At 46.8% G+C, this 27,762-nt stretch overlaps 1 protein-coding gene across 2 annotated transcripts in view; it reads right to left on the bottom strand.

The window, feature by feature from the left end:
* Positions 1-27,762, bottom strand: part of USH1C (USH1 protein network component harmonin) — a 739,024-nt gene that overhangs the window by 227,958 nt on the left and 483,304 nt on the right. Inside the window, exons 15-17 of one of the 2 annotated variants that reach the window (XM_085648066.1) lie at positions 24,637-24,692; positions 23,218-23,370; positions 21,400-21,516 (exon numbers count right to left, since the gene is read on the bottom strand). The exons of the other annotated variant lie outside the window; for it this stretch is intronic. Of the exons in view, the coding sequence (XP_085504192.1) occupies positions 21,400-21,516; positions 23,218-23,370; positions 24,637-24,692 (326 nt within the window). The remainder of the gene's footprint in view (positions 1-21,399; positions 21,517-23,217; positions 23,371-24,636; positions 24,693-27,762) is intronic. 2 annotated transcript variants of the gene reach the window in all.

The raw sequence follows: 27,762 nt of genomic DNA, 5'->3' as shown, positions 1-27,762 counted from the left end.
GGGTACAGAATCATTTGCGGCACTTGCTAGATTGAGTCAGCCTGTGTGTATAACAGAGAAGGACACAGGTGCTCTACAGCCAGTCTATGCATAGCCTGGGCTCTCTTCAAGTTGTGATTTCTGTTGTGCGCACTACATTTTCACTGGCAATAGAACAACTGAAATTTTGCAATATCCCCTATGGCAAAACGTTTAATGCAAGGAAGATGGTGGTTTTTGTAGGTTCATATGTAGGATTTGTATACATTCTATCAATCAATCAGGCGGCACATATGTATTGCTGCCTATCACCCAAGAGGGTATCCGGGTGCTGTGCTGCGGTGTCAGTCAAAGAGCCAGGTCGTGAGTCCCTTCCTGAAGAAGGTCAGTGAGGATGAAGTACGAAGGTGGAGCAGAAGGGTCTTCCAGGACTAGGTGGCGAAGTGGGAGGAGCGTCCTCTGGTGCGGCAGCAGTGGATGCGTGATATCTGTGCGAGGGCAAGGTGAGCGGAGAAGAGGTTCATGGTAGGTAGGTGGAAAATCAGGCGGTGGTTTATGTAGGTGGGTCCTTGGTCATGGAGGGCTTTGTAGGGGTGGGTCAGGAGCTTGAATTGGCATCTTTTCTCGATGAGGAGCCAGTGGAGGTCTTTCAGGTGCTGGGTGATGTGGGTCTTCTTTGGCAGGTTGAGGATCAGTCTGGCTGCTGCATTCTGGATCATCTGAAGTCTTCTCATGTGTTTGGTGGTGGTGCCTGCATAGAGGACATTGAAGTATTCCAACCAGCTGGTGATGAGGGCCTGTGTCACAGTTTTACTGGTGCTGATGGGGAGTCACTTGAAGACTTTGCGGAGTATGCAAAGAGTGTGGAAGCAGGCTAAGGAGACAGAGTTGACCTGAAATTTCATGGAGGGTTCAATGTCCAGGATGATGCAGAGTTGCAGGCATGGTCTTTGCAGTGAGTGTGGGTCCGAGTTACGATGGCCAGCAGGAATCGTTCCAGAGGGAGGTGTGTCTGCCAAAGATCAGTACTTCTGGTTTGTCCGTGTTGAGTTTCAGGCAGTTGCTCATCATATAGTTGTGCAAGTAGATCTGCATCGTGGTAGGGTCCGATGACAGCAAGAGGACGAGCTGGGTGTCATCAGCATAGGAGTCAATGCTGATGTTGAGGGTTCTGACGATGTCCGCGAGTGCTATCGTGTAGATGTTGAAGAGAGTTGGGATGAGCCATGAGGGATGTCATTTTGTAAATTTGACCCTATTTATATAAAATGGAGTGGGATTTTTATTGTGCTGTGTTCCTGACCTTTTACCTGCTTTGCTACTTCTAAAAGCTTTACTAATTTTATTAAAGTTAAGCTTGTCAGATCCATGCCATAGCTACCAGGGGTTGAGCTCTTTAATGAAACCTTTACCTAGGCCTCACTGGTTAGTGAGTTCATTACTTGAGGTAGATTGCCATCCACCTCAATTAATAATGTATTCCTAATTTTTGTTGTCACCGTGGATATAAGTAATTTTTGTGAGTCCTACATCCTTGTGGCTGCAAAGCTCACTGTGGAAGCAGGGAACAATGGTTAGCATGAGGGCAACCATTCCACCTAACTTTCACCTTGTAGTGCTGTTATCTTTGTGAAATAAAAGGTTGTCCGTTGTTCTCTCCAGCTCCTCATATATTACCTGGCAAACAGCAGGGTAGGACTCCTGTGGGGTCAGTTGCTCTTCTGCTGAGAAAATGATGAAAGAGTTTGGAAATTTATTCGAGCGTACTCCCCGGTAATTATGGTAAGCAGGGGGCAAGACTTAGGTTTTTATAGCACCTGAACAAGTTGTGTTTCATTTCTACGTGTCTTGTTATACTGACATCTCCTACTGATGTTTTCTTGTGCCTGCTATAATGACTATTCTGGGAAAGTCACAGTTGTTTCTTTTAAGGTTGTGTCTGGTGATGTGACCCTGATGGGTCTGTAGACCAAGCATGGGTATCGTTGGTGTGTAGGGAGTCAGGCACTTAGTGATCTTCAACTCCCTGTCACGGCAGGTAAGTGTCACCTAGAGAAGGCAAAAGAGGCCATGCTTGGGTCAAATCCCTGAGACCATTAGTGTCAATAGCTTGGCCTGAGTGATCCGAGGGCCAGTCATGCATGTTTCTTCTAGAAAGCAATCTGCCACTCAGAGGAAAAGTAATTGTAATATGAGCACCATACAAGAATATTCAAAGTTAGGGGCTAAGTCGGGTGGAAACTGCAGTTTAGAGAGGGACACCTGTCTGCCAGAGTTGTGCCATAACAGGCCCCACAAAAGCTTGTACAAATCTCAGCAGAACTTAGGGGAAGAGCAATAGGAAGATATGAGAAGTGATATAGGAGGCGGGGTAGCATCACCATTTTGGAAACAGCAATGCTGCTGTTAGAAATGGAAACACTACGAATGGACACCATGCCAGTTTAGAAAAATAGTTAATCTTTATCTAAACCAACTAGACTAAATACGATAAAAATCCAACATACAATACTCTTGAAAAATAGTACTTGTGCAAAATAACCTTGAAATTGCAGGAAAATCAATAAAACACAGTTTTTTCGACTCTGTAGTTCCTCACAATTCCGTGCATGCAGGGGCTCGTTGACGGAGTCAGTGAGACCAGGTCTTGCGTTGAGGGTGAAACGATGCTCGCTGCGGTGCTGGCAGGTCACGGTGTGGCGACGGAGCCGGTCGATGTTTGGGTCAGGCAGTGACGTAATTGGTGACGTCCTTGCAGTGTGTAGCGAAGCTTTGCAGAGTGCGGTGCCCACAGGAAGCGATGCAAGCAGTGGCTTGTTGATGTAGTCGGTAAGACCAGGGTTGTGTTGCGCAGTGAGGCGTTGCTCTCTGCGGTGCTTTCAGAACATGGAATCCTGCGATGATAGAGCCGCTTACACTTTTCTTCTGCTGAAACGATCAGAGATGGTGCCCACAGACACAGTGAGGTCTTTGCTGTTCCTGAGACCTCTAGAACAGGAGGCAAGCTCAGTTCAAGCCCTTGGAGATCTTTTCTTCAAGCAGGGGGACAAAGCAAGTGGCAAAGTCCTTTTCTCCTTCCATTGGCAGCAAGTAGCCACTGGAGGCCAACCCCAGACAGCAAACAGCACAGGGGCAGTCTTCCTCATCAGCTTCTTCTCCTTGGCAAAGGTTCCTCTTGATTGCCCAGAAGTGGTCTAAAAGTCTGAGGTCTGGGCCCCTCTTTTCATACACACAAATCCTTTGTTCTCTGAAGGCAGATATTTATTTATTTATGAGTTTTATATAGTGCTAGCCAGAACCGAAGGTATCAGAGCGCTTTACAACATTATTAATGAGGGAATCACACAGTAAATCAGTAGTTTACACATTGACTTATGATGCATCACATAGTATCGCGGTAATATGCACATTGACTCATGACAAGACTAGTTCAGGGAGGGGGGAATATAAGGGGGAGTCGGGAGGAGGGTGAGGTAGAACTCTTAATGTCAAAGTGTCTGTGTGCTGCAATGGGCAAGCTTCTGCGGTTGGACGGTAGCTATCCATTCGGGAGAGATCGGTTGAGGAAGATGTCTTTGAGCTGCCTTTTGAATTTTAGAAAGGAGGGGGTAGTCCTGATATGGACTGGGATGGAGTTGCAGATTTTGGGAGCATTTCCTGAGAAGGATAGGGATGCGTTTTTTTGTTTGCGAGTTTTCAGAGGGATGAGGAGTAGAGTGTTGGTACTCCTGAGGCTCCTTGTCTGACCGGCCTTCTTGAGTTTGGAGGCCAAGTAGGCAGGTTTCTCTATGTGCAGAGCTTTGTGAGTGAGACAGGCAGTTCTGAAGTTGGCACGCATTTCAATTGGGAGTCATTTCAGCTCTCTGAGTGCAGGCGAGATGTATTCACATTTCTTTACTCCAGTGACCATTCTGGCTGCTGCATTTAGAGTTGATCTGAGGGGAGCTAAGTGAGATTTTGCTTATCCTGTGAGGGTTGCATTCCCGTATTCCGGTCTGGACAACACCAGGGATTGAGTCGCTTATTTGAGGTCGTTGGAAGGGATGAAGGGTTTTATTTTGTTGAGTAGTTTGAGGTTGAGGAAGGTGCTCTTTGCAGTGTTCTTGATGTGTTTGACCATGTCTAATTTTTGGTCCAGAGTGATTCCTAGCGATTTTACGGAATCGGCCAGGGTGAGATTGCAGTTGAGAGCATCAATAGCTTTTAGCCATTCTGTGATTTGGGGGTTCTCCTCCTTGTTGGAAATGAGGAGGATTTCTGTCTTGTCTTAGTTGAGTTTCAGGTGGTTGAGGGATAGCCAGTGTTGGGATTCTCTTAGAGTGTCGTTCAGTCTCTGAATGTCATCAAATGAGGAGGTTTCTGGATAGATCTGGGTATCGTCAGCGCAGAGGTGGAAAGGGATGTTGGATTTTTGGAGTATGGTGGTGAGGGGTTCCATATAGATGTTGAAAAGTTATGGGGAGAGAACTGATCCTTGGGGGACACCCCTGCTGATGGGGAGTAGGTCAGACGAGAAGTTTTTGATTTTAATTATTTGCGAGCGGTTTTGTAGAAAAGAGGTGAACCAATGTAAGACCACTTCTTCCGCTCCTACCCTTTCTTGAAGTACCTTAATGAGTAGTTTGTGGTCAACCGTGTCGAAGGCTGCCGATAAGTCCATGAGTATGAGTTGGCAGCATTGGTTCATGTCAAGTGACTTGTGTATATTGTCTATGACATTTAGGATCGCTGTCTCTGTGCTGCAACCTTGCCTTAAACCCGATTGGTGAGGGTCTAGAAGGTTGGTGCTGTCCATGTGTTGAGTAAATTGGAGAACACATCTTTTCAGGATTTTAGCTAGGAGAGGGAGATTGGTGATGGGTCTGAAGTTATTAAGATTGTTTGTGTAGGAGCCCATTTTTTTTAGTAAAGGCGTGACTTGGCTGATTTTGAGACAGTCAGGCATGGCTCTGGTTCTCAAGAAGCTATTTCTAATCTTGGTACAGAGCAGGTCTAGGGTGAGTTTGAGCTTAATGGCCAGTTGGGAAGGTTAGTGATCTTCAACTCCCTATCCAAGACATGTGATGAGTGGTTGGAGCTGGAAATCATTTTGATGACCTCTGCTTCGGAGATGGGGGTTGAAGGATTTCCAGTAGTTTAGGGGATGTTTGAGAGTGACATCTTCAGTCCCTGGGGGCGAGTTCCTGTAGGGGAGACTGCGGCGATCGTCCAGGGAGAGTTCAATCTTGATGATTTTATCATTAAAGAAATTGGCAAAGTTATCACTCAGGTCTTTGGAGGCCTCAACCGAGGATGAAGGGGGCTTGGAAGTTTGTTGCCTAATGAGATTGGGCCTGTTTTTTGCGTTGTCTAGAGAACAAAAGAAGGACGTTTTTTCATTCTTGATGTGTTTTTTTCAAAGGTTCAAGGTTCAAAAACACTTTATTTGGAAAACATTGGATCCATAAAAGCACGAAGACACAACAACAAACAGGTTAAAAATATATGGGTAAGAGAGTTATAATATAAACCATTAGCAGCATACAATATACAGTGATCTTTAAATTCATAAAAATGCATGAATAAGTAATATAAAAGCTCAAAGATTGGACATCATTTAAAGTGCTCAAACTGCGATTCTTAAAAAAGTGCCTGTGCGAAAAACCAGCTCTCCATCGTCCAGGGTGAGTAGCCTTAAATAGTCATTTTCCAAGCTGATCGGCATAAGCTTTTTAAAATACGGAGTTAAAAGCCACTTAATATACTTTAGATAGTATTTACAAAAATACAGGAAATGTAAAATAGATTGGTCACACGGACAAGGTAAGGGATCAAGGTCGGAGTGATGGCCAAGGGGAAAACATAATACAAATGTAATAGTGCCCGCCCTTAAGCGAAACAAAAGGCTCCTCTCCCAATGGCTCATAGGCAGGGTGATGTAGTTAGCCGGCGGGTGTACAGAATTTTCGATGGCCATATAGCTATAGACAAGGGATTCTTTGGATTCCTTTTCAATCCTTTCTGCTCTATATCGCGAATAGAGCGCACTCCTAAGCTCATTTTTATTCGTAGTCATTGCTGTGCTAGGATTTGAGAAGATACTTCCCTTGTTGACGCTGCATAGGCTCTGATGCACCCCTGAGAGCCATGGTATGTACAACCTGTACAATCACTGATAATCTCTCTCGTTAGGGCTGCGGCCGAGTTTTTTCAAATGGATAACCAGAAAAGGGCAGGGCGGGCCCTAATAAAATCTTCAATAAAATTTAAGTGAAGTTCCCTATGGCAAGTACATTGGGGTGTGGAGTTTGGGACGCCTAATAACTTCCGGCAAAATCTGTTCTCTTCCTGTTGAATGCAGGTACTCTTGGCAATGCCCCAAACCTCGAATCCGTACGTGGCGTTTGGCACACACTGAGTTTAAAAAAAAAAAAAAAAAATTAAAATAGCTAAAATGGCACCTGTTCTCTTTGGGCATTGAAGACTAAGAATCGAGTTGGTGGCCTTTGAGAACTTGCTCCTGGAGTGAGCCATACGCTCAGTCCAGGAGCCATTCGCAGCAAAGACTACCCCAAGATAAGGAAAGGTGCTGGTACTCGTCAGCTTCTGATTACCCACAGATATTGAGCTGAGTTGACGTTTCGTTGGACCACACAACATTATAAAGGACTTTTTGAAGTTAGTACGTAGTTCCAAGCTGTCCATATGGCTAACAAAGCCCTGCACTAAAGTGTGTAAGGAATTCGTAGTGCGGTCCTTATAGTACGGGGAGTGATTTTCCATTAATTTTTGGGACGTCTTGAGTTAATGGTTTTAATGTTATCTTCAGTCCGTTAATGTAGATTATAAAAAAGAGGGGGTCCAGAACGCAACCATGTCTGACCCCCCTACCTACATTAATAGCTTCAGTAACTTCGCCCTTGCATCCAATCCACACCCGGGCTTTAAGGTCTTTATGAAGGTGCGCCAAAAAATGCACCAGAGGCTCATCCAATCCATAGGTCAAAATGATAGACCAGAGATTTGACCTGTTAACAAGGTCAAATTCAGATGTCAAACCCATGAAGGCCAAGTAGACTGGAGAGGCCCGCACAATGGTGTATTTGCCCATGTTTAGATTAAGATTTAGGCATTGTTCATTGCTGCCAACCTTACTTCTGAAAAATAATTGACAGGGATCTAATATGCCGTTTTCCTCAAATCACTGTAATATCTTGTTGTATAGGACTCTACCCAAGATTTTGTATTGTCAATTAGAGAGATAGGTCTGTAACAATTGGGTTGAGAACGATCCCCTTTTTTAAAAATCAGGACAATAATGCTTGTGGACCAAGAGCTGGGTAATGGAGTGTACATTAAATTGTTAAAAACATTTAAAAGAAAAGGCTCCCAAAAGTCTGGTTTGTATTTATTAAGGTAAATGGGTAGACCATCTGGGCCAGGGGCTTTGTTACCCACACTCTGCTAAATCGCTTCTTCCACCTCAGATAGGGTCATCTGTATTCTGGTTAGAGGTCCCGACTCAAAGTGATCCGCCTCTTGTGAGGGAGCAGCATCAATTTCTGTGAAGCTGCCCCATGGATTGCAAAATCCCTCACAGCTGACCAAAATGTATCATAATTTTTAGTGTTTGCGGCTGTTACTAGTGCCTCCCAGCGGTTTTTTTAAATGTCCCCTTTGCGATTGGAGATCGCAGTTTTATACCTCAGCCTGTCCGATGTCACTTCAAGATTACATCTTAGATTGGATGATAGGGCTCTGCGCAGTTGTTTATTTTCCTCAGAGCACTCGTGATCGAACCATCTGGGGCCATCAATCAATCAATCAATCAAGAAATTTGTATAGCGCGCTACTCACCCGGGGTGGTTTCAAGGCGCCTGGTGGGGGGGGGGTTCGCTACTGCTCGAACAGCCAGGTCTTGAGTTGTAGCTCTTCGGATGCGTGGGACGGCGGCGAGGGCGTGGCTGGTCGATCGTAGTTGGCGGGTGTGAGTGTAGAAGGTCAGCCGGTTGTTGAGGTACCTGGGGCCGAGGTCGTGGAGGGCTTTGTGTGCGTGGGCGAGGAGGCGGAACATGATTCTTTTGCTGACGGGGAGCCAGTGCAGGTCTTTCAGGTGTCCGGAGATGTGGCTGTGGCGGGGGATGTCCAGGATGAGTCGTGCGGAGGCGTTCTGGATGCGTTGGAGTCTTTTTTGCAGTTTGGCTGTGGTTCCGGTGTAGAGGGTGTTTCCGTAGTCCAGTCAGCTGGTGACAAGTGCCTGGGTGACCGTCTTCCTGGTTTCGGTGGGGATCCATCGGAAGATCTTTCGGAGCATGCGAAGGATGTTGAAACATGAAGACGAGACGGCGTTGACTTGTCTGGTCATTGACAGGGAGGAGTCCAGGATGAAGCCCAGGTTGCGTGCGTGGTCTGTTGGTTTGGGTGCGCTGCCCAGGGCCAGGGGCCACCAGGAGTCGTCCCAGGCAGATGGTGATGATCCGAGGATGAGGACTTCCGTCTTGTCCGAGTTCAGTTTCAGGTGGCTGTTCTTCATCCACTCGGCTACTTTTCTCATCCCTTCGTGTAGGTTGGTTCTGGCGGTGGTGGGGTCGTTGGTGAGGGAGAGGATCAGCTGGGTGTCGTCGGCGTAGGAGATGATGTTGAGGCTGTGTTGGCGTGCGATGGCTGCGAGGGGGCTCATGTACACGTTGAAGAGGGTGGGGCTGAGTGATGATCCTTGTGGTACGCCGCAGATGACTTCGGTGGCCTCAGATCTGAACGGGGGGAGGCGGACTCTCTGGGTTCTTCCGGCGAGGAACGAGATGATCCACTCCAGTTCCTTCTCTTGGATTCCGACATTGCTGAGGCGTTGTATTAGGGTGCGTTGGCAGACAGTGTCGAACGCTGCGGAGAGGTCCAGGAGGATGAGGGCCGCTGTTTCCCCGTTGTCGAGCAGGGTTCGGATGTCGTCGGTGGCTGCGATGAGGGCAGTCTCGGTGCTGTGATTGGCTCGGAAGCCGGACTGTGAGTGGTCGAGGGATCCGTTCGTCTCGAGGAAGGCGGCCAGCTGTCTGTTGACGGTCTTCTCGATGACTTTGCAGGAAACGGGAGGAGCGAGATGGGGCGGTAGTTCTTGAGGTCGGTGGGGTCTGCTGATGGTTTCTTCAGGAGGGCGCTGAGTTCGGCGTGTTTCCAGCTCTCCGGGAAGGTGGCGGTGTTGAAGGAGCAGTTGATGATGTCCCGGAGATGGGGCGCGATGACGGAGTTGGCCTTGTTGAAGACGTGGTGAGGGCATGGGTCGGTTGGCGATCCGGAGTGGATGGTGTTCATCGTGCGGATGGTGTCTTCGGTGTTGACTGGGGTCCAGTCGCGGAGGGTGGTGGGCGTTGGTTCAGTGGTGGGGTGGTCTGTTCGCCGAAGCTGTTGTGTATGTCTGCGATCTTGCTGTGGAAGAACGTGGCGAGTGAGTCGCAGAGGTCTTGTGAGGGAGTGATGTCGTTGTTTCCGGCGCTGGGGTTGGAGAGCTCTTTGACGATACTGAAGAGCTCCTTGCTGTTGTGTGCGTTGTTGTCTAGTCGTTCCTTGAATGCTGTCTTCTTGGTGGTGTGGATCAGCTGGTGGTGTTTGCGGGTGGCGGGCTTGAGGGCGGTCATGTTGTCTGTGGTCGGGTTCTTTCGCCAGGCTTTCTCGAGGGTGCGGCAGTTCTTCTTGGAGTTCTTGAGGTCGCCGTTGAACCACGGGGCTTTCTTGCTTCCGGGCCTGCTGGGATGGGTTTTCAGGGGTGCAAGGTCATCGGCGCAGTTGGTGATCCACTGCGCGAGGTTGTGGGCTGCTTGGTTTGGGTCCGTTGATCTGGCGGGAGGGTTGTGGTTCAGTGATGTGGTGAGCTGGTTGGTGGTGATCTTGTTCAAGTTCCTGCGGGGGACCTGTTGCGGGAGGTGGTGAGTGGTGGTCTTTCTGAAGCTGAACTGGACGCAGCTGTGGTCTGTCCAGTGGTGTCCGGTGGAGTGGCTGAAGGAGATGTACTTGCTGGAGGAGAAGATTGGGTCGAGCATGTGTCCGGCGTAGTGGGTGGGGGTGTTCACCAGTTGCTTGAGTCCGAGGTTGGCGAGGTTGTCCAGTAGGGTGGTGGTGTTGTTGTCGTTGTTGTTCTCCAGGTGGAAGTTGAGGTCCCCTAGGAGGATGTAGTCAGCGGAGGGGAGGGCGTGTGGGCTGATGAAGTCTGCGATGTCTTCGCTGAATTGTGTGCGGGGTCCTGGGGGTCTGTAGATGAGGGTGCCTCTGAGTGTGGTCTTGGGGTCGGTGTGTATCTGGAAGTGAAGATGTTCGGCGGCTGTGAGGGTGTCTTCAGAGTTGGTCGTGATGCGGATGGTGTTCTTGTGGACGATGGCGATGCCTCCTCCCGTCTGGTTGGCGCGGTCCCTCCGGGTGATCTTGTATCCGTCCGGGATGGCCATGGCGATGTCGGGTGCTGAGGAGGCGGTCATCCAGGTCTCCGTGAGGAAGGCGACGTCCGGAGATGTGGTGTCGAGCAGGTTCCATAGTTCCACGGCGTGTCTGTGGACGGAGCGGGTGTTGAGCAAGATGCACTTCAGGTGGGTGCTGTTGGTGCTTGGCTTGGCGGGTGCGGGTCGGTTGCAGGTCCGGATGCAGGGGAACTTGCAGGATTGGCAGGTGAAGGGTCCGTTGGTACGTCCTGGGGTAGCTTGGTGGCAGCCGGGGAGGCGTCCGGTGTTGAGTGCGCTGAGGGTGGTGGCGTCGTACGTCCGGCGGGTGGGATGGCATCTGCGGGGGCCAGGGGGTCTGGCGCTGGGCGAGGTCCAGGCGCGGAGGGGCGCAGACGGGCTTGCCTTTGGCGCGCCTTCGGCGTACCATTGGCGCACCCGCTGCACGTGAACGCTGCGCGTACGTGCGGACTCTGCCATAAATGGAGAGTGGAGGGGGCGGAGCGAGGGAGGAGCAGCTGGGAGGTAGGAGCGGGGTGGCGAGTGGGGAGGGGAGCGATGCGAGGTGAGGCTGAAGGAACGGGAGTGGGGCCGCGGGGGAGCAGCGTCAGGGAGCGGGGAGCGGGGTGGATCAGCAGGAGAACGGAGAGAACAGAAATGCAATCAGGGGCACGACAGTGACAAACGGGGAGGAAAACGGCGATAGCAGGCAAACAGTCAGGGGCACAACAGCGGGAGAAACAGAGTACTGGCACAATACAATAAAATAAAATACAATAAGAATCCAAGAAACAGTTACTGGCAGTGGCGGCGGCAAACGGGGACTAGGCACACGCAGCTGGGCCACGGGCGAGTGGAGCGACCGGCACTGACCAGGTCAGGTCAGGTCACAGCTCCCCGTCTCGCAGACACCACCTTAAGTACTCAGTGGGAGGGAGGAGCAGCTGGGAGGTGGGAGCGGAGTGGCGAGTGGGGAGGGGAGCGATGCGAGGTGAGGCTGAAGGAACGGGGGCGGGGCCGCGGGGAGCAGCGGCTGAGAGCGGGGAGCGGGGTGGATCAGCGGGAGAACGGAGAGAACAGAAATGCAATCAGGGGCTGTTAGAAATGGGGGTCTCTAGTTGGCACAGGTATGCACTTGCGACAAGCAGGGACTCTCAATTCTAAGTCAGAGTAAGGGGATCACCCTTTCAAATAACCCCTGCTCACCCTTTAGGTAGTGTGGTGCAAGCAGTCAAGACTATTCTCAGGGCGTCATAGGTTAAGCATTTGTGAACACATACAGTAATACAATGACACACCACAAATGGACACCAGTCAAGGTTATATCAAAAATAGGTTTCTTTATATAAGGCTTAGCACAAGACCAGAATAACGTTTAAAATGACCACAGTATTATTTTAAAGTTCAATATTCTTGCAAAAAGGATTAAAATGCAAAAATAGGCTTCTTTTACTCAATTCTTTTCAGGCTTTGTATGGTTCGTACCTGGGTGTACGACTCGTCCGCATTAAAAACAAAGAAAGTACGAGTCAAACAATCGGTGCGGACTCCGGGGTCCGGGACGTGCACACTGCGGTGCGAACAGAACAAAGTACCTTAAGTTCGTGGGGTCCGCGACGGACAGTGCGGGACAAGTTGATGGGTCCGGGTCGTAGTTCGGCAGCGTACTCGGTCTGGTCCGTCGCGGCGTCGGGATGCGGCGTTGGTACGGGGCCTTCAGGGATACGTGCGGATGATCCGGATCAGCTTGCAGAGTCCGTGGCGTCGGCGTTCGGGCCGTACCTTCGGTGCGGATCAGCGGCGACACTTCTCGGCACCGTATAGCGTACGGGGATGATCAGCGCACTGCGGCTTCTCGGCTCTGAGTACGGCACGGGCAGTACGTTAGCAGCGTACGGACCGTACCTGCGGGACGATGGAGCTTGGGTCTGGCGTACAGGGTTCGGCAGCCAGTGATGTACGTCTCGAATCGGCGGGGAAGGTTAGGTGCAATGCAGCCGGGAGGGATACGGTGCGAACTAACGCTTTTGGGTCAGAATAGACGCACGGTGCCGGGCGGCAAAGACACGGCTTCGCGGCGGATGTAGTACGAGGCGTACTGGGGCCAAATCCAGGTGGAAACAAGCACAGATCGTCCAGGCAACTCAATTTTAGAAGGCAGATGAGTCCAATGGTCCTGGGACTCAGTTCAGGGGGCACGCTCTTCTTCCAAGCCCTTGGAGATAGTTGAAAAACAAAGTGCAAAGTCTCTTTCAGTCTTTTCCTCTCCTTTCTCAGCAAGGCACCAACTGCAGGCCAATCCCCCCAGGTCAGGGAAAGTTACTCTTCCTTCAGCTTCTTCCAGGTCCTTCTAGTCAGACAGAGTTCCTTCGTGGTTCAATCAGGATCTGATTTCTGAGGAGCAGGGCTCCTACATTTATACCAAGTTTCTTTTGTCTTTACAGGCCAGGGGGGCCTTTGCATAATCCCAGTCCAGTTATTTTCAGTGAGGAGCACTTTGTTGTTGGGGCTCTGGCTTCTTCTTTCAGCAGGCAGAGCAGAGACATCAGACGCTCCCCAGGGGGTGGAGCCAGCATTGTGGTGGCAGAGCACTGCTCTATTCAGAGTCAAGGTGCACTCCTCCCACCCATTCTGGTGCAATCTTTCTATTCACCACCTGGCAGCCCCAGCCTGTCTCCTGGAACTTCCCAGCCCTGTCACTCAAGCTACACACAAAGAAGATAGCCCTCCCCTCCAGAGGCGGACTGAAATGGTTAGGCACGCAAAGGCTAACTTTCTAAAAGTAGCATTTGCAAACCCAGGATATTAAAATAACCTTTCCTAAAAGATGTATTTTATTATTCTGAGTTCAGGCATACTAAACATGAATTTCTACCATGCTTCCTGAGCCTGCTAGGATTATAGAGTGCTATAATCTAGCAGCCCATTCTGGCCTATGGAGAGCAGGTAGCCTTACAATAGTGAAAAACGAAAATGGCTGTAATTCACTATTAGGACATGCCACACACCTCAGGGCATGTCCTACCTTATCCTTACAATGCACCCTGCCCTAGGGCCTACCATAGGGGTGACTAATATGAAGGTAAGGGAAGGTTTAAGGACTGGCACGTGGGACACTTGCCCAGTCAGCATGACAGTACCAGACTGCACGCAGGTTCTGCAATGGCAGACCTTAGATACATTTTACCAGGCTGCTTCTGTGGGTGGCACAACCAGTGCTGCAAGCCCACTAGCAGCATTTGGATTTACAAGCCCTGGCACTCCTGGTGCACTTTACTAGGGACTGATAGTAAACCAAATAAGCCAAACATGGAAGTCAATTCACATCAACATTTTACCATAGGGAGAGCATATGCACCTTAGCACTGGTCAGCAGTGGTAAGGTGCCCAGAGTCATAAAACAGCCAACACCAGGTCAGAAAAAATACAGGAGGAAGGCAAAAAGTTTAGGGATGACCCTGCAAAAAGGACCAAGTCCAACAGGGGCACGACAGTGACAAACAGGGGGAGGAAAACGGCAATAGCAGGCAAACAGTCAGGGGCACAACAGCGGGAGAAACTGAGTACTGGCACAATACAATAAAATAAGATACAATAAGAATCCAAGAAACAGTTACTGGCAGTGGCGGCAGCAAACGGGGACTAGGCACACGCAGGTGGGCCACGCGGCGGGTGGAGCGACCGGCACTGACCAGGTCAGGTCACAGCTCCCCGCCTCGCGGACACCACCTTAAGTACTCAGTGGGAGGGAGGAGCAGCTGGGAGGCGGGAGCGGGGTGGCGAGTGGGGAGGGGAGCGAGGTGAGGCTGAAGGAACGGGGTGGGCCGCGGGGGAGCAGCGGCAGGGAGCGGTGAGTGGGGTGGATCAGCGGGAGAACGGAGAGAACAGAAATGCAATCAGGGGCACGACAGTGACAAACAGGGGGAGGAAAACGGCGATAGCAGGCAAACAGTCAGGGGCACAACAGCGGGAGAAACAGAGTACTGGCACAATACAATAAAATAAAATACAATAAGAATCCAAGAAACAGTTACTGGCAGTGGCGGCAGTGGCGGCGGCAAACGGGGACTAGGCACACGCAGGTGGGCCACGCGGCGGGTGGAGCGACCGGCACTGACCAGGGCCATGTTTCGCAAGGGTAATGAGTTTTGACAAAAGAGTTTTAATAGCTAAGCAAAGTTTATTAAAGTCATGGACAGCTGCAGGGAGTGGATCTTGGGCTGATAAACATGAATTTATGAGATGCATGTTATCCCTGCCTACTGATGTAAGTCGGTTAAGGAGGATTGTGGACGGGTTGTTCCTCCAGAGTCTTTCTGCAGCTCTTAGTTGTCTTCTTTCGGAGTTTGTGTCTATGTTGAACCACGATCTAGATGGAATGTTTCTGACTCATTTTTGTTTCAAGGGGGCTATTTGGTCCAGAATGGAAGTCATAGTAGTATTATAGTGAGAGGTGAGTTCTGTTGTGGAGAGGTCGCCTGTGGTGGTGGCCAGAGAGGGGCCAGAGAGGGTCTGTACCCAGCCAAAACCAATTATGTCCTCACTGGTGCAGCTTCCTGGCAGGAGGTGGAGACAGCATTCTTGAAGGCAGACTAGGCCCATTCAAGTGAAAGGAAATCTCCTCCCCCTACTCGAAATGCAGCCCAGATCTATTCAGCCTAGCCCTGACTCATCAGGCTCTCTGGAGCCACTGCCCCTCTCCAGCCCTTTCATCCAAAAGCCAGACATGCAATACACAAACCTGGCAGAGGCACACTGGATGGTAAGGCAAGAAAATACCTACTTTCAACATTACCATCAATAAAATATGCATTTTAACATTCTGAGTTCAGGCATACTAAACTTTATTTTCCTACCTTGTTCCCAGGGGTAGTTAGGTTTATGAAATGTTATAAACAAACTCCCCATTCTGCTCTATGGGAACAGGTAGCCTTGCAATAGTGAAAAGCGAAATTGACACTAATTCACTATCAGGACATGCCACACACATCAGGGCATGTCCTACCTTTCACATAAACTGCACCCTGCCCACAGGGGTACCTTGGGCCTACCTTAGGGGGTGATTAACATGTTAGAAAGGGGAAGGTTAGGGACTGACAAGTGTGTGCACTTGCCAAGTTGACATGGCAGTCCCAGACTGCACACAGGATCTACAATGGCAGGCCAGAGTTATATTTTACAGGCTGCTATTGTGGGTGGCGCAATCAGTGCTGAAGCCCACTAGCAGCATTTGATTTACAGGCCCTGGGCACACATAGTGCACTGTACTAGGGTCTGACTAGTAAATCAAATATGTAAATCATGGAATCACTAATCCATCACAACAATTTACAAAGAGAGCATTTGCACTTTGGCACTGAACAGCAGTGGCAAAGTGCCAATGGCATCTATACCAGCATTATGAAGTCCAACACACAGTAAAAACACAGAAGGCAAAGGCAAGATATGCAGGGGAGACCCACGCCAATGGTGCCAGGTCTAACAGCCACTCATTACCGTTTAGTTTAGTTTATTTCATTTATAGAGCGCTTGGTTACACCAAACGGTGTGTCCCCGAGCTGAGACATAGGAGAGGGAGAGCTGATACAATTTGGAAAGCACTTGCTAGACTTCCGTACTGCTGAACAGCCTGGTTTTTAGTTGTTTACGGAAATTTTTCTCACATGTCTCTGTTCTTAGGGCTATAGGCAGAGTGTTCCACGTTTTAGCCGCCAGGTACCTGAAAGAACGGGCTCCCAATCTGGCTTTGCATATCCTTGGTTCCTTCACCAGGGCTTTCCCTAAGGACCGCAGAGTCTGACCAGGAGTATATTCCGTTAGGAGAGGATGAAGATATTTGGGGCCGCACTTCTTGAGGATGCGATGGCCATAGCACATTGCCTTAAAAGTGACCCTCTTTTCCACTGGCAGCCAGTGCAATTCTCTCAGGGCCTTCTCAGTGTTTGCTCTTCTGGGTAAGCCAAGCACCAGTCGGGCTGCGGCGTTTTGTACCCGCTGTAATTTGGCTAGTCCTCTCTTAGTGGCTCAGAGATATAGGACATTGCCATAGTCCAGTTGCGAGGTTATGATCGCATGGACAATTAACAATAACTCATTACCGTTATGGGGAAGGAACAACAAAAGGTTACCTGTGGCCAAAGTGATGACACACTGCAGTCAGATTACCATACATAAGGTCTTGGACGGTATGGTACATGTGAATACCCAGGTATTGGAAGGAGGTAGGATCCCTGTGGACTGTCATAGATAGATGGTTTGAGGCCTATGAAATCACACTCCAAATGCACAAGGTCCCTGAAGCAGATTAGGGGCTAGTCTTTGGAAACATATTCCTAGTGAGAGGCGGGAGACTCTACTGGCCCTAGAAGGGAGTGACAGGATGACATATATCCCATGAAGGATGCCCTAATGAGGATGTTTGCTTTGCCCCAGTGAAATATAGACAGAAATTCAGAGATAGTCAGAAGATTTCCCAACAGACCTGGATGGTTTGTGTGTATACTTTTTGCAAGGCACTGAATAGTGTAGTGACGGGCAGTGAGGTAAAATTTTACCAGGGGCTGTACAATTCGAGGCTCAAAGTGTGCAGTTTTAACTTCCATTTTGGCCTGGCAAGTTAATCTACTTGCCAGACCCAAACCTTACCTTTTATTATACATGCTTCCCATAGGCCCCAGGCAGCCCTATGGGGAAGGTGCAATGTATTTAAAAGGTAGGACATGTACTTTTGAGCTTTACATGTCCTGGCAGTGATTAACTGCTATATTTGTTTTTCACTACTGCAAAGCCTATCTCTCCCATGGTTAACATTGGGTTTGCCTTAAATCATCTTTTAAGTGTAATTTCCAATTGGGAAAAGATAAAGATTTGGAGTTTGGTGCCTCTGGACTCACAATTTAAAATAACAACTGATGGTGAGGTTGGATTTTAAACTGTAAGTCTGAAAATACCTACTTTAGAAAGTTGGCATTTTCTTACATTAACCATTCTGTGCCTCTGCCTGTCTCTGAATACATGTCTGGGCTGGGTGACAGCTGGGCTTTGTGCATTCCCTCTAGACAGTCACACAAAGGGAGCTGGTGTGTGAAATTTGCATTCTGATGGCCCATCATCAGACTGATGGGCCTTCCTGAGGTACACTGGGAGGGAGGAGCTGGCACTTGCACCTGAATAAGGCTGTGCCTGTCCCCACACAAAAAGCTGCATACCCCCCTGAGTGAATCTGTAGTTATGGCTGGAAAGGCAAGGAACGTATGATTAAGGGTGGGCAGAACTCACGGAGTTGAACTCTGCGTAATTCCACAGAGAGATATAAAAAACGTAGGTGAGATTCCGCTGAGTCCCGCTCACACGCAAAGTTTCTCCCACCCAGTGATTATGCCTATAGACTAAGCGACACTCGAACAATCATTGCACATATCAAAACACCTTCAAATTGATAATGCCAATATTTAGCGAGAATGACAAAATCATGCAATTAAATATCTTAAAGCCGCCTTTTTTCTGAACATTGTGACCTACAATAATGGTGGGAATCTAACAGCAACACCTGCGAAGGGTGCGTGCTCCCAAATCCCACCAGCAGTAGTGCCATTGTTTGTGGTAAAGCGCAATGTATGCGCTGCTGCAGCCATCCAGCATGCCCTCCCGCTCATCCTCCCCGTATCCATGACCCGCTACCTGTTATAGTTAGGCTGGCATTGAGAGGCGCATGGGGAGTGTGCACGCTGGGTGGAAGGGAGGAGAGGTTGCCCCTCGGTGACCTCAGGTATACTAATACCACCAGCCTGGAGATGATCCATGACACCATGGCTAAATGCGCGCATCGCCGCAGTTGCTGTCTTCTTCTTGGGGAGGGACTTCAGTCTCTCTTGTTGCCCAGTTACCTCCAGCAGGAAGGGGTCAGGGCTCAGCCATCAGCCACATCCATGGGCACGTGTCAGGTGACAGTCCCAGTAGCAGTGGGAGGAGGGCGGCTGCCGGGGATGAGCCGGGAGTGGGACACGCAGCTGCTGTCCTTGGCTGCACCTAGGCTGCTATTGTTTCTCAGGGTGCCAGACTCGGATCCCCCTTGCGGAGCTGTGCAATCTGCAGGGAACGACCCAGTGGCGAGCAGGAGGAAAATCGTGCTTGCTCTCCCCTCGGCAGCCATTACAGCAGAGCCAAGATGAAACCTGACCGGAAGCGGAACCCTCAGCCTTTTCCACTCCACCGCCAGGATGCATGCGTTCGAGGGGATGAAAATTTGGGGGAGAGCTTGATGACCCCATCCCCTGCGGCCGGTATATTAATGAAGGGGATGGGTGCATGACAACCCTCCCCAAGCCTTGTAAGGCCCCAGGGACCCCATTCCGTGAGGCTGAATTCATAAAAAGAAGGGGCCCACACAACCCCTCGCCTGAGCCTCTGAAGACCACGGGACCCCATCCCTGTGGTTGAAATGAAGTCTAAAGAGGGGAGGTCTCACAGCCCCCATATCTGAGCCTTTATAGGCCCCATGGACCCCATTCGCCAGGGCCAGCACAGTTACTGTGTCCCAGGGAGTTCACCATAGGACACAGTAGTTTCCCTTCCCGAATTAGTGCAGGCAGGGAAACATGTATTTGTTCCCATCTGACAGGAACAATTTTAAAACTCCGACCAAACAGGAGCAAATGTGAATGTCCGCTCCCCGCCAGTGGAAGATTTAAACATGCTCCAGTTGGCTGGGAGCAGACTTGTGTTCTGCTCCCCTGCCTGCACTCCTGTGGGCAGGGAAACAGAACACATATTGCTTCTGCCCAGAGGGAGCATGGGGAAACCAGCTGCTCCCTCTGGGTAGGAGCAATGCCAGGTACCACACCATGCAGGGAGCAGGATGGGTCCACAAGGGACTTGGGTCTTCTCCCCCGGCCCCCTACTTGGTGGTTGGTGGGTGCACCGAGAGGGCACTGGGGCACCAACCTATAATAGCCACCTATATACGGCCAGGTCCTGCGGCCAGCACCCCCTTGCAGGCAGCCAATCCCCCCAAAGGCAATCCTCCCCATGCTGCGCAGCATTGGCTGCGACCAGGCCCTGTGACCAACTCCCAATGAGACAGCCAACCCCACACTGTAAACAGGCTTTTGGTGTGTGCGGCAAGAGTACCCCTTTTCCTGGGGCCAATTTTTAAGGGAGGGGGCATGAGGCCCCTTTACCAGAGCCTTTTTAGCGCCCAGGGATCCAATTCCATGGGGCCGAATACAATAAAAAAGTGGAGAGGGGTCAAGTGGCCACACATTCCCAAGCCTTATTAAGCCCCAGGGACCCCAACCCCTGGGGCTGCATGTTATTACAAAGGGGGGGTGCGGGGTGCCATGCAGCCCCTCCCCAAGCCTATTTTGACACCAGAGAGCTAAATCCCCTGACGCCTGAATTAATTATAGGTAGGTGCCGCGGGGCCCGCCGGGGGGACTCATCAACAAATTCTAACATATTATTTCAGGCCTATTTTTGACCTCAAGGGGACACCAAGTGATTTATACGTACCAATTCTAAACCATTTCTTCTTTTCTGGACCTTGGCACAGAGGAGAACCAGATTTTGTATAGTTTATAACAGCCTGTAGCTGCAGCAAATAAATTGGTAATTAGCAGTAGACACCCCAATCTGCAGAGGTGACCAGTTAGCTTTCCTGATGTTTAGGTGAGTACTTGATACCTTGTGTGACAAATACGCATCCCAGCGTTTCTCTACAATTGGAAAGACTTATTTTTTGTCAATGTCCTGCAAGAATGAATCAAGATGAAAATTGTTGTTTATAGGAAAACTAATATGCTTGTATAAAGAACACAAAGACTCGTCCACTGGGGTACTTACATTGTTTGAGCAGCTGATAAAAAAATCACATGTATAAATCTAGAACCCAAACATAAAATTAAGCTCTTAAATCTTCACTTACCTACCATTCAGTTATAGACTATCTCTGAGCCAGCCCGTTGTTGGATTCTAGACAAGTCTAGGACAGGTTGAAGACACATCAAGAGCCAGTGAAATGTGAAACACAACGTCATTTTAAACAATTAAAAGGGCAATAATTCTAAACCGATTTGCAAGGGGAAAGTATGAACAGCAGGCAGCTGTCCAAGTTCAAATGTACTGCCCTGGGAAATCTTACAAATTCCCCTCATTAACCACTATTTAAAAAAAAGTGTTTAGATCAAGAAATGTGAAACAGTTACTACAAAATATGTGCAGTACAGTACATTAAAATATCTTGTGCGCACATTGCAGCATCAAACACCCGCTATTTTGCCCTCTGAGGTACCTTCATCACAAAACACAACACTTGGCCATTTCTTTTCAGGCTAACTGGTTCTGATACAGCTTTCTGTGTTATCACTGACGGTAACACTGGACGATATATTTCCTTAGCACAGGTTTGCCTAATCATACTAGATATGATTTTAAGTAAATGTGTACAACTTCTGTCCATGCCCATGCAGATATGTGTAAAATAAAAATACCCATTCTAAGAATTTTAAATTCAATTTCTCTTCATAATATGTTCATTACCGATCTAAAGCACAAGTACAAATATTTGTATTTACTTCTCCTCAAACGAACAACAAATTAAATCTTTTACTTTTGAGATGTGAAGGAATATTAGGATCAACATTAAATATGAGAAACATTGCTATGTTATTAAACCACACAACGAGGTCATAAAAGGAAAGAAGAGTTTCCTGATAGATTAATATGAATTACACTCAGATATTTAGGTCCCATGAGGGTTTCTACATGCATCCTATGTTTCTGGTAGAATACATCCTCTATGTATGTTCTGCATTGTTTTGCTTGGTGTTTTTATTGTTATTTGATAAAACATAGATTAATCTTAAGAGTGTAACTGCCAGTTATCTGTAATTTAGTTATACTCACAGTATATATTGTAAAATTGGATAGTACAGGGAAGTTTCAGAATAATTACATGCAGTGTGAGGAATGATGTGCATTCATTTTGCACTGCCAATGTGATTTGGGTGAATTATTTTACCTCAGGTGATTCATTTTCTGCAGAGGAGATTTGTTCTAACCGTGTTTGGCAAAGTCTTTCCACCCAATGCTGAACCTTCTCCGATTCTTCCAAATCCTCTCTCTCGGTCTCTGAAACCTTTGTCACACCACCATTGCACATAGTTAATAGAACGGCACAGGTAGAAGCAGAATAGAAAATAAATATTTCTTGTGCAGCAGTAGTATCACTAAACCTCCTTCACTAGATCATGACCACATACTCCTTCATGGTGTACAAATTTAGCAATCACACATCCTTTAAAGTCACATTTCAATTCAGTCTGTTCATGCATACCTTTCATTTCCTTTCCTCTTCAGATTTCAAATTGTTAACTAACTTTGAATCAAAAACACTTATAGGCACTAATTCTACTGTAGCTATTTGAGGACTACCCAGATTTTATTTGGATATCTTCTCCTTTTCCTATGAGTATGATCCATAAGACACTGAACACTCACTAGTCTATTTTACTTCATTGAAAGTGTTGCTCTACCATATTCTCCAGTGGTCAACTTGATGGTTAATCTTGGGAAATCGTGGATAATGTTCTAAAGGTTAGGTTTCAAAGCAGCCAGTGTTTTTGATCAATTATGTTAATGTTGCAGGATTCTATTGGCCTGTCCCACCAAACAAGCAGTGAATGCAGCAAGGGAGACCTGCAAGAGACAGCAAATCACCATACTGAGACTTGCATTTGCAGACTGCCTACTTTTTATCGCAGGATCTTATCCCTAAAGGAGAGGGTTTACAATCCAAAAATGAAATAGGTATTTGGCAAATGGAATTCAGGACAGAATGCAGGCTCACTTCAGTGCCAGCAGCCCAACGTCACACAGTGAAAGCTGGTTGTCATGATCAACCTTCCACTTTGTGAATTGGTACCACCCCCTTTTAGATGTCGGCACCCACCTATTTGCTTGAAATCCCAATTGTGGTTGCAAATCCTTGCTTTATGACATTGCAAGTTGTAAGGAGGGGATGCCACCTTCATGCTACTCTCACTTTCTGAATCGCAATGAATTGCAAGAACTAATACTGAGTCGGAAATTGTATTTCAGCTCACATTGTGACATTGAGATTTGTGATTTTGCAGTCGTAAAATTGAGATCTTTTAAAATCAAAGACTTTCATCCCCAAAACCACTTAATACAAAGGGACCTTGGTCCAGAACCTGATCAAAATAAAATCAGCTACAAATGTCACAATATCATAGCAACACAAAGATGGACTTTGTGCAATGGACGAAAAGAATGCCTGAAGCACATGAGGCCTTTCCACTATAAAGTGCCCTTCATAAAGACTAAACCAATTGCATCTCCAAATAGGATGCCTCGCTGCTGCCAGTACAATTTAGATGAGCTGTATCCCTTGCCAATTACCAATGCATGCCCCCTATCTCCTCCAGTTTCTTCACTAGATTATAAAACAAGAAGCTCTCCTGTCGGTGTGAAGGGGACAGCAATTTGGCTGGCCAGCACCCGTGGTTCTAACTCTGACTGCCCTTTTTGGAGACTGGGGAGCCCATGAGGTCCAGTTTTGCCATGTCACTCATATGCTCTACTATGAACTAAATTACTGCTACTGCTGACAGGAAAACATATTATGTGGACCCCACTCTGCTTTTCAGTAATACTCCATCACAGTGGACCTGTATTTACTAGTAATCCGGGAATGTTCATTAAATAAACTCCCAACTATACATGCCTGAAATGTTTCGTTCAAATGTATTCACCATAGGATTTGCTTTTGTATAAACACAGATGTAAGGGAGTTGTAAAGTGTATGTATACAATATACCTCTTGCACAAGTCGGTTGATTTTCAGTTGTCTTTCTTTGTCCAACATTTCTTCTTTTTCTATAGCGAGTTTAATCTCGAATTCCATTTCCTTTTTACTCTTCTTTTGTTCAAATAAGCTGTCGGTCTTGGATTTCTTTCTTTCTTTCCCCTTCTAATGTGTTGTTATTAAAGTAAAATTATAATAGAGAGAGCGCACAGATTAACAATCAGCACACGCACGACAAGCAGTGGATGTCACTTTTGATGTGATGCAATTTGTGGGTTGCGAGTGGCTGTTTTTTATTATGTTACGGGTTTACAGTGCACCATTCATTGAAATTTCTGTATGTTTTCTAAATATTCTGGCAGGTATTTCAAAGAGACCATCCAAAACGGTAGCCATTAGGAACAGTATTCTTGTGTTTAATTGCCTGGGGGCTTTCAATTTGCTTTAGATTTTGTAATTACGTTTTATTTTTTTATTAATAATAATTTTGAAAATAACACTCATTCTGCTTATAATCAGATTTGTCAATATTGAATACCCCCGTTGGAAATGCGTGTTAGATATCCGCGGACAGACTAGACAGTGTGAGAAATGTCAGTAAGCACTGTCATTTAACAAATCCTGAGTGTAGCATGTTTATGTTATAATATAGCGTAATGTATTGAACGATTGCCTGCAGTTAGTTACCTCAGAGCACCTGTGCTTGTCAGGGTCTATGGTTGTGAGAGTTCGAAATGGATTTTGATCATTTTTAGTTCAAAACAGAATATTGTCAAATTCTGGTATAAGTGTGACATGCATTGTGTTTCACAACTTTCTCCCTGGGGCAGAATCTGGCTTTACAGAATAGTGGATTATGTTGCATCTCTGTTCTCTGGTTCTTTTTCATCTGTGTATACTGGGAGTCAAAAACATTAGGCTAAATTGCGCCCTCAATATGTTAATGAACCAGAAGTACATTTTTAAGACTGGGACGTGAGAAAGTACAATATTGCAGGTTTAATTTCATACGTTTGTTAGTCCTACAAACAAGTTCGTGTGATGAAAGATGTAGAACTTGCAAAACGGGCATACGTGAGTAATGTTTGCAAATGTATGTGAGTCAGATAACAATAATGAAATGTGGCTATGGATGAGTTTAAACTACTCAAGCCATAATTTTAAGTGCTTTGTGAATCGGTTAAATTATGATTTAGGAAACCCATTCACAGTCAGCAGTCACCTGTTAGATTTTTTGGATCAAATTGCTGAATATGTGTTTCTGACATAACTGTAACAACAACACTTAAGGTTGCAGGAAGCTTACTGTCCAAGAGCTGTGTTGCAAGGAAAAATTAACTTTAAAAATAGAATACAGAAAGAAGGAAACTCACTGCAAATCCTATTTCTACTAATGACAAATAATGGCACAGCACTCTTAGCACACTATACCTTTCGGATGGTGGGAAATTTTCCTTCATATCGATAAAACCATCCAAATGGTGATGCTATATGAAAGAGAAATACTTTGTTAAACAAATGACTCTCTATCGTGCCAGCTCAGCTGAATAACATCCAGATTACTTTTATGCAGCTGAACACACGTGAGGTAAAACAAGCATTTGCAATGCAATCGGTCTCGCCTTTGGGACCTTATATGTATTTAGCTATGCAGCACATTAGCTTGGGTGCTGAAACATCTACTGTTCTTTAACATGGAGGGAAAGTAAGCATCAAACTGTGTGACACACCAGATATGGGAACACATGGAGAGAAATATTGCCTTTCAGCTGGAAATGGTATTGTCCAAAGCTCTGTTTGTAATGTAAATAAAAGCAGGGCCTTTGGTAGTCATATCACTAAAAATACAAGATTTGAATTTTTTTTTATTGTCTACGGGTGCTCGTGGAAGAAAATTTCTATGGACTAGAATCTAGAGAAGGCTGAAATGTGATTCTGGTATTTTACTGACCTCTGCCGGTCCTTTTCTATCAAGAAAGTTAAATAGAGGCAGTTGCCAGAAACATTTTAAAAAGAAATTCCCTCAGTAGAAAGCAATTCTGGTATTTTACTGACCTCTGCTTGTCGTTTTCTATCAATTCAGTTACACAGAGGTAGTTGAACAGAAAAGAAAGTACCCAAGCAGAAGCAGACAAGTCCTAGGGTTGACCTCCGGAGCCCACAAAGTACATACACATATAAGTATTTACTAAAGTATATACTAAAGTATATATACTTAAGTATATACTAAAGTATATACAAGAGGTCTCGAATGCTCGACCTAAAAAAACATGGCTCTGAATACCAGGCTCATCGATTATTCGCACTACAGTGATGATTCATGAGTATCCAAAGACCTCTTGTAAAAAAGTTGCATTTTATATCCACTCTTAAGCTCACAAAACTATCATGTTCTAGCAATTTGATGCCATAAGAACATTTCTATGTAAGAAGCAGAGATGTAAGCATTCTTTCGAAATGGAAAGATAGGCACAGCCTTGAAGAGAATAGAAAATATGACTAGGACCTCCTCACAAGCCTGAGGCAGAGGCTTCAAATGTACAAACAGTCATGTCTTTTTTCTTTCACAACCACTCATGCACAAATACAGATGCCCGGTAATTCACCATGCAGATGGTAACATAGGATTCCAATCATACTGTGAAATAAAAGGCTCACAGGAAAACCTCACCTCCTGCGTTTTTCATCCAGAGAATATATCTACTCACAGTAGGCAAAATGTTTAGGGGAATCATGCCCTCTTAAAGAGGATAAACAAGAAGGAAGCACTGTAGGCACAGAGATTCTGCCATGGTATTGCCTGCTCTTCAGGGACATTTAATTAAAGTGCCAGTATTCCAAATTCCACAAATACCATTGCTGCATTACCACACATTTTGCGATGGAGCCCTCATCAAGTCTCAACCAGCTAGCAAAGAAATCGTGAGTTTATATCAATAGAGATGATATCATTCTGAAAAATAGGGACTGCCATTCTGGGAATATTATTTAAGTACAGGCAACTCAAAAATGCCTCTGCACTAAATTACCTAGAACATCCAGACTACAACTGGTACCATAATAAGCAATCTAATGGATTACACCAATTTACTAATCTTTAGAGCTTGTGGTGAAACGTGACTTATTTAAACATTTTCAGAATGTACAGAACGTGGATGGCAGTCTCATCTCTGCCCTTTAAGAAGAGACCGCCTGCATGAGTTTTTATTCAGCAACAGGACTGAAATTGTACCTTACCAAGCCGGTTTAAAGGACTCAGGGGGATATGTACAATGAAGTGGCGGAGCGTGTCGTTAGCCTCCTGAGATTAACGACATGCTCCGCCACTTCGGAAACGCAAGGCTGCACCATATTTATAAGAATGTGGTGCAGCCTGCGTTTTCCCTGGTCAATGTGTTAAGTTTAACAACTTAGCACCAACGCAGGCACCCTTGAACCAGAGTGCAAGGGTGTCTGTGTGCAGGGGAGGATTGGTTATGTGTAGGAATGTGTTCCTTCCTGCACATAAACAATCCTAAAATGTCATTTTGTAACTTTCATGTGTGCTGCTACATGCAGCATACATGAAAGTTACAAAATTGCATTTTTTGAAAAGGTTTGTTTATGTCAGGAAGGGGCACCCTCCTGTACATAAACAGACCATGGCATTTTGTTTTTTCCCTGTGTGCTGCACAAGGCAGCACACATGGAAAAAGCAAAAACGAGGAGAAATAATGCACTTCTCCTCGTTTCGCCAACTTAAGACCAGGGTTTTCCTGGTCTTAATTTTGGCTCTGCCTCCTATGTACGCCACCCTTGTACATAGGGGGCAGCGCCAAATACAATGGGTGTTGCGGTGGAACGCCCACTACAACACCCACTGCACGCTCCTTTCATGCTAAACATAGCGTGAAACTGTGCCTTGTTTACAAGGCAGCGTAAAGCCACATTAAGTGGCTTAACCCCTTCAGTGCCCGCCCCTTTCCCCGCCCTGTGCCGGCCGTTTCATTAGCGGGCGGGGTTTATGACGAGCTGGTCTCGTCATGGGCACAGCGCAACCGCGGCCCATGACGAGACCAGCTCGTCACGGGCATTGAAGAGGTTAACGCTGCCTTGTACATAAAGCAAAGTCCCTATTGCCACGGAAACCTCATAAAAAGTGATGTTTCCGTGGCGATAGGGGCTTGTACATATGCCCCTTACATTTTGAAATACACTGTTGCATTAAACATAAAAACTCCCTTTCCTGTAGAATGACTTATGACTGATTAACACTGAGGCTCATACAACTTGAGGTCATTTCGAAATCTATATTGTGAGAGACGAGAACACCATTTTTAGTGTTTTTCCTAACTTTTTCAGATTCATTTTTGATAGCATTTTGACCATATGATATGAGTTATGCTGGATTGGGAAGTGAAGTTTAAATAACCCTAATGCATATTTCAAGCACAAATGGGGATCCAAGTTCAAAGAGTTACAGGTTACACTACAATTAGTAAATCAGGGCCTTTTCCTCATAATGTGACTTTTATACTCGAAAAAGTTTTCTTTCAAAATGTAATTTGTTTTCGAAAA

Source organism: Triturus cristatus, chromosome 3_2, assembly GCF_964204655.1.
Source record: "Triturus cristatus chromosome 3_2, aTriCri1.1, whole genome shotgun sequence".
In the NCBI taxonomy this organism is placed as follows: domain Eukaryota; kingdom Metazoa; phylum Chordata; class Amphibia; order Caudata; family Salamandridae; genus Triturus; species Triturus cristatus.
This window is presented reverse-complemented; position numbering and strand designations above follow the sequence as displayed.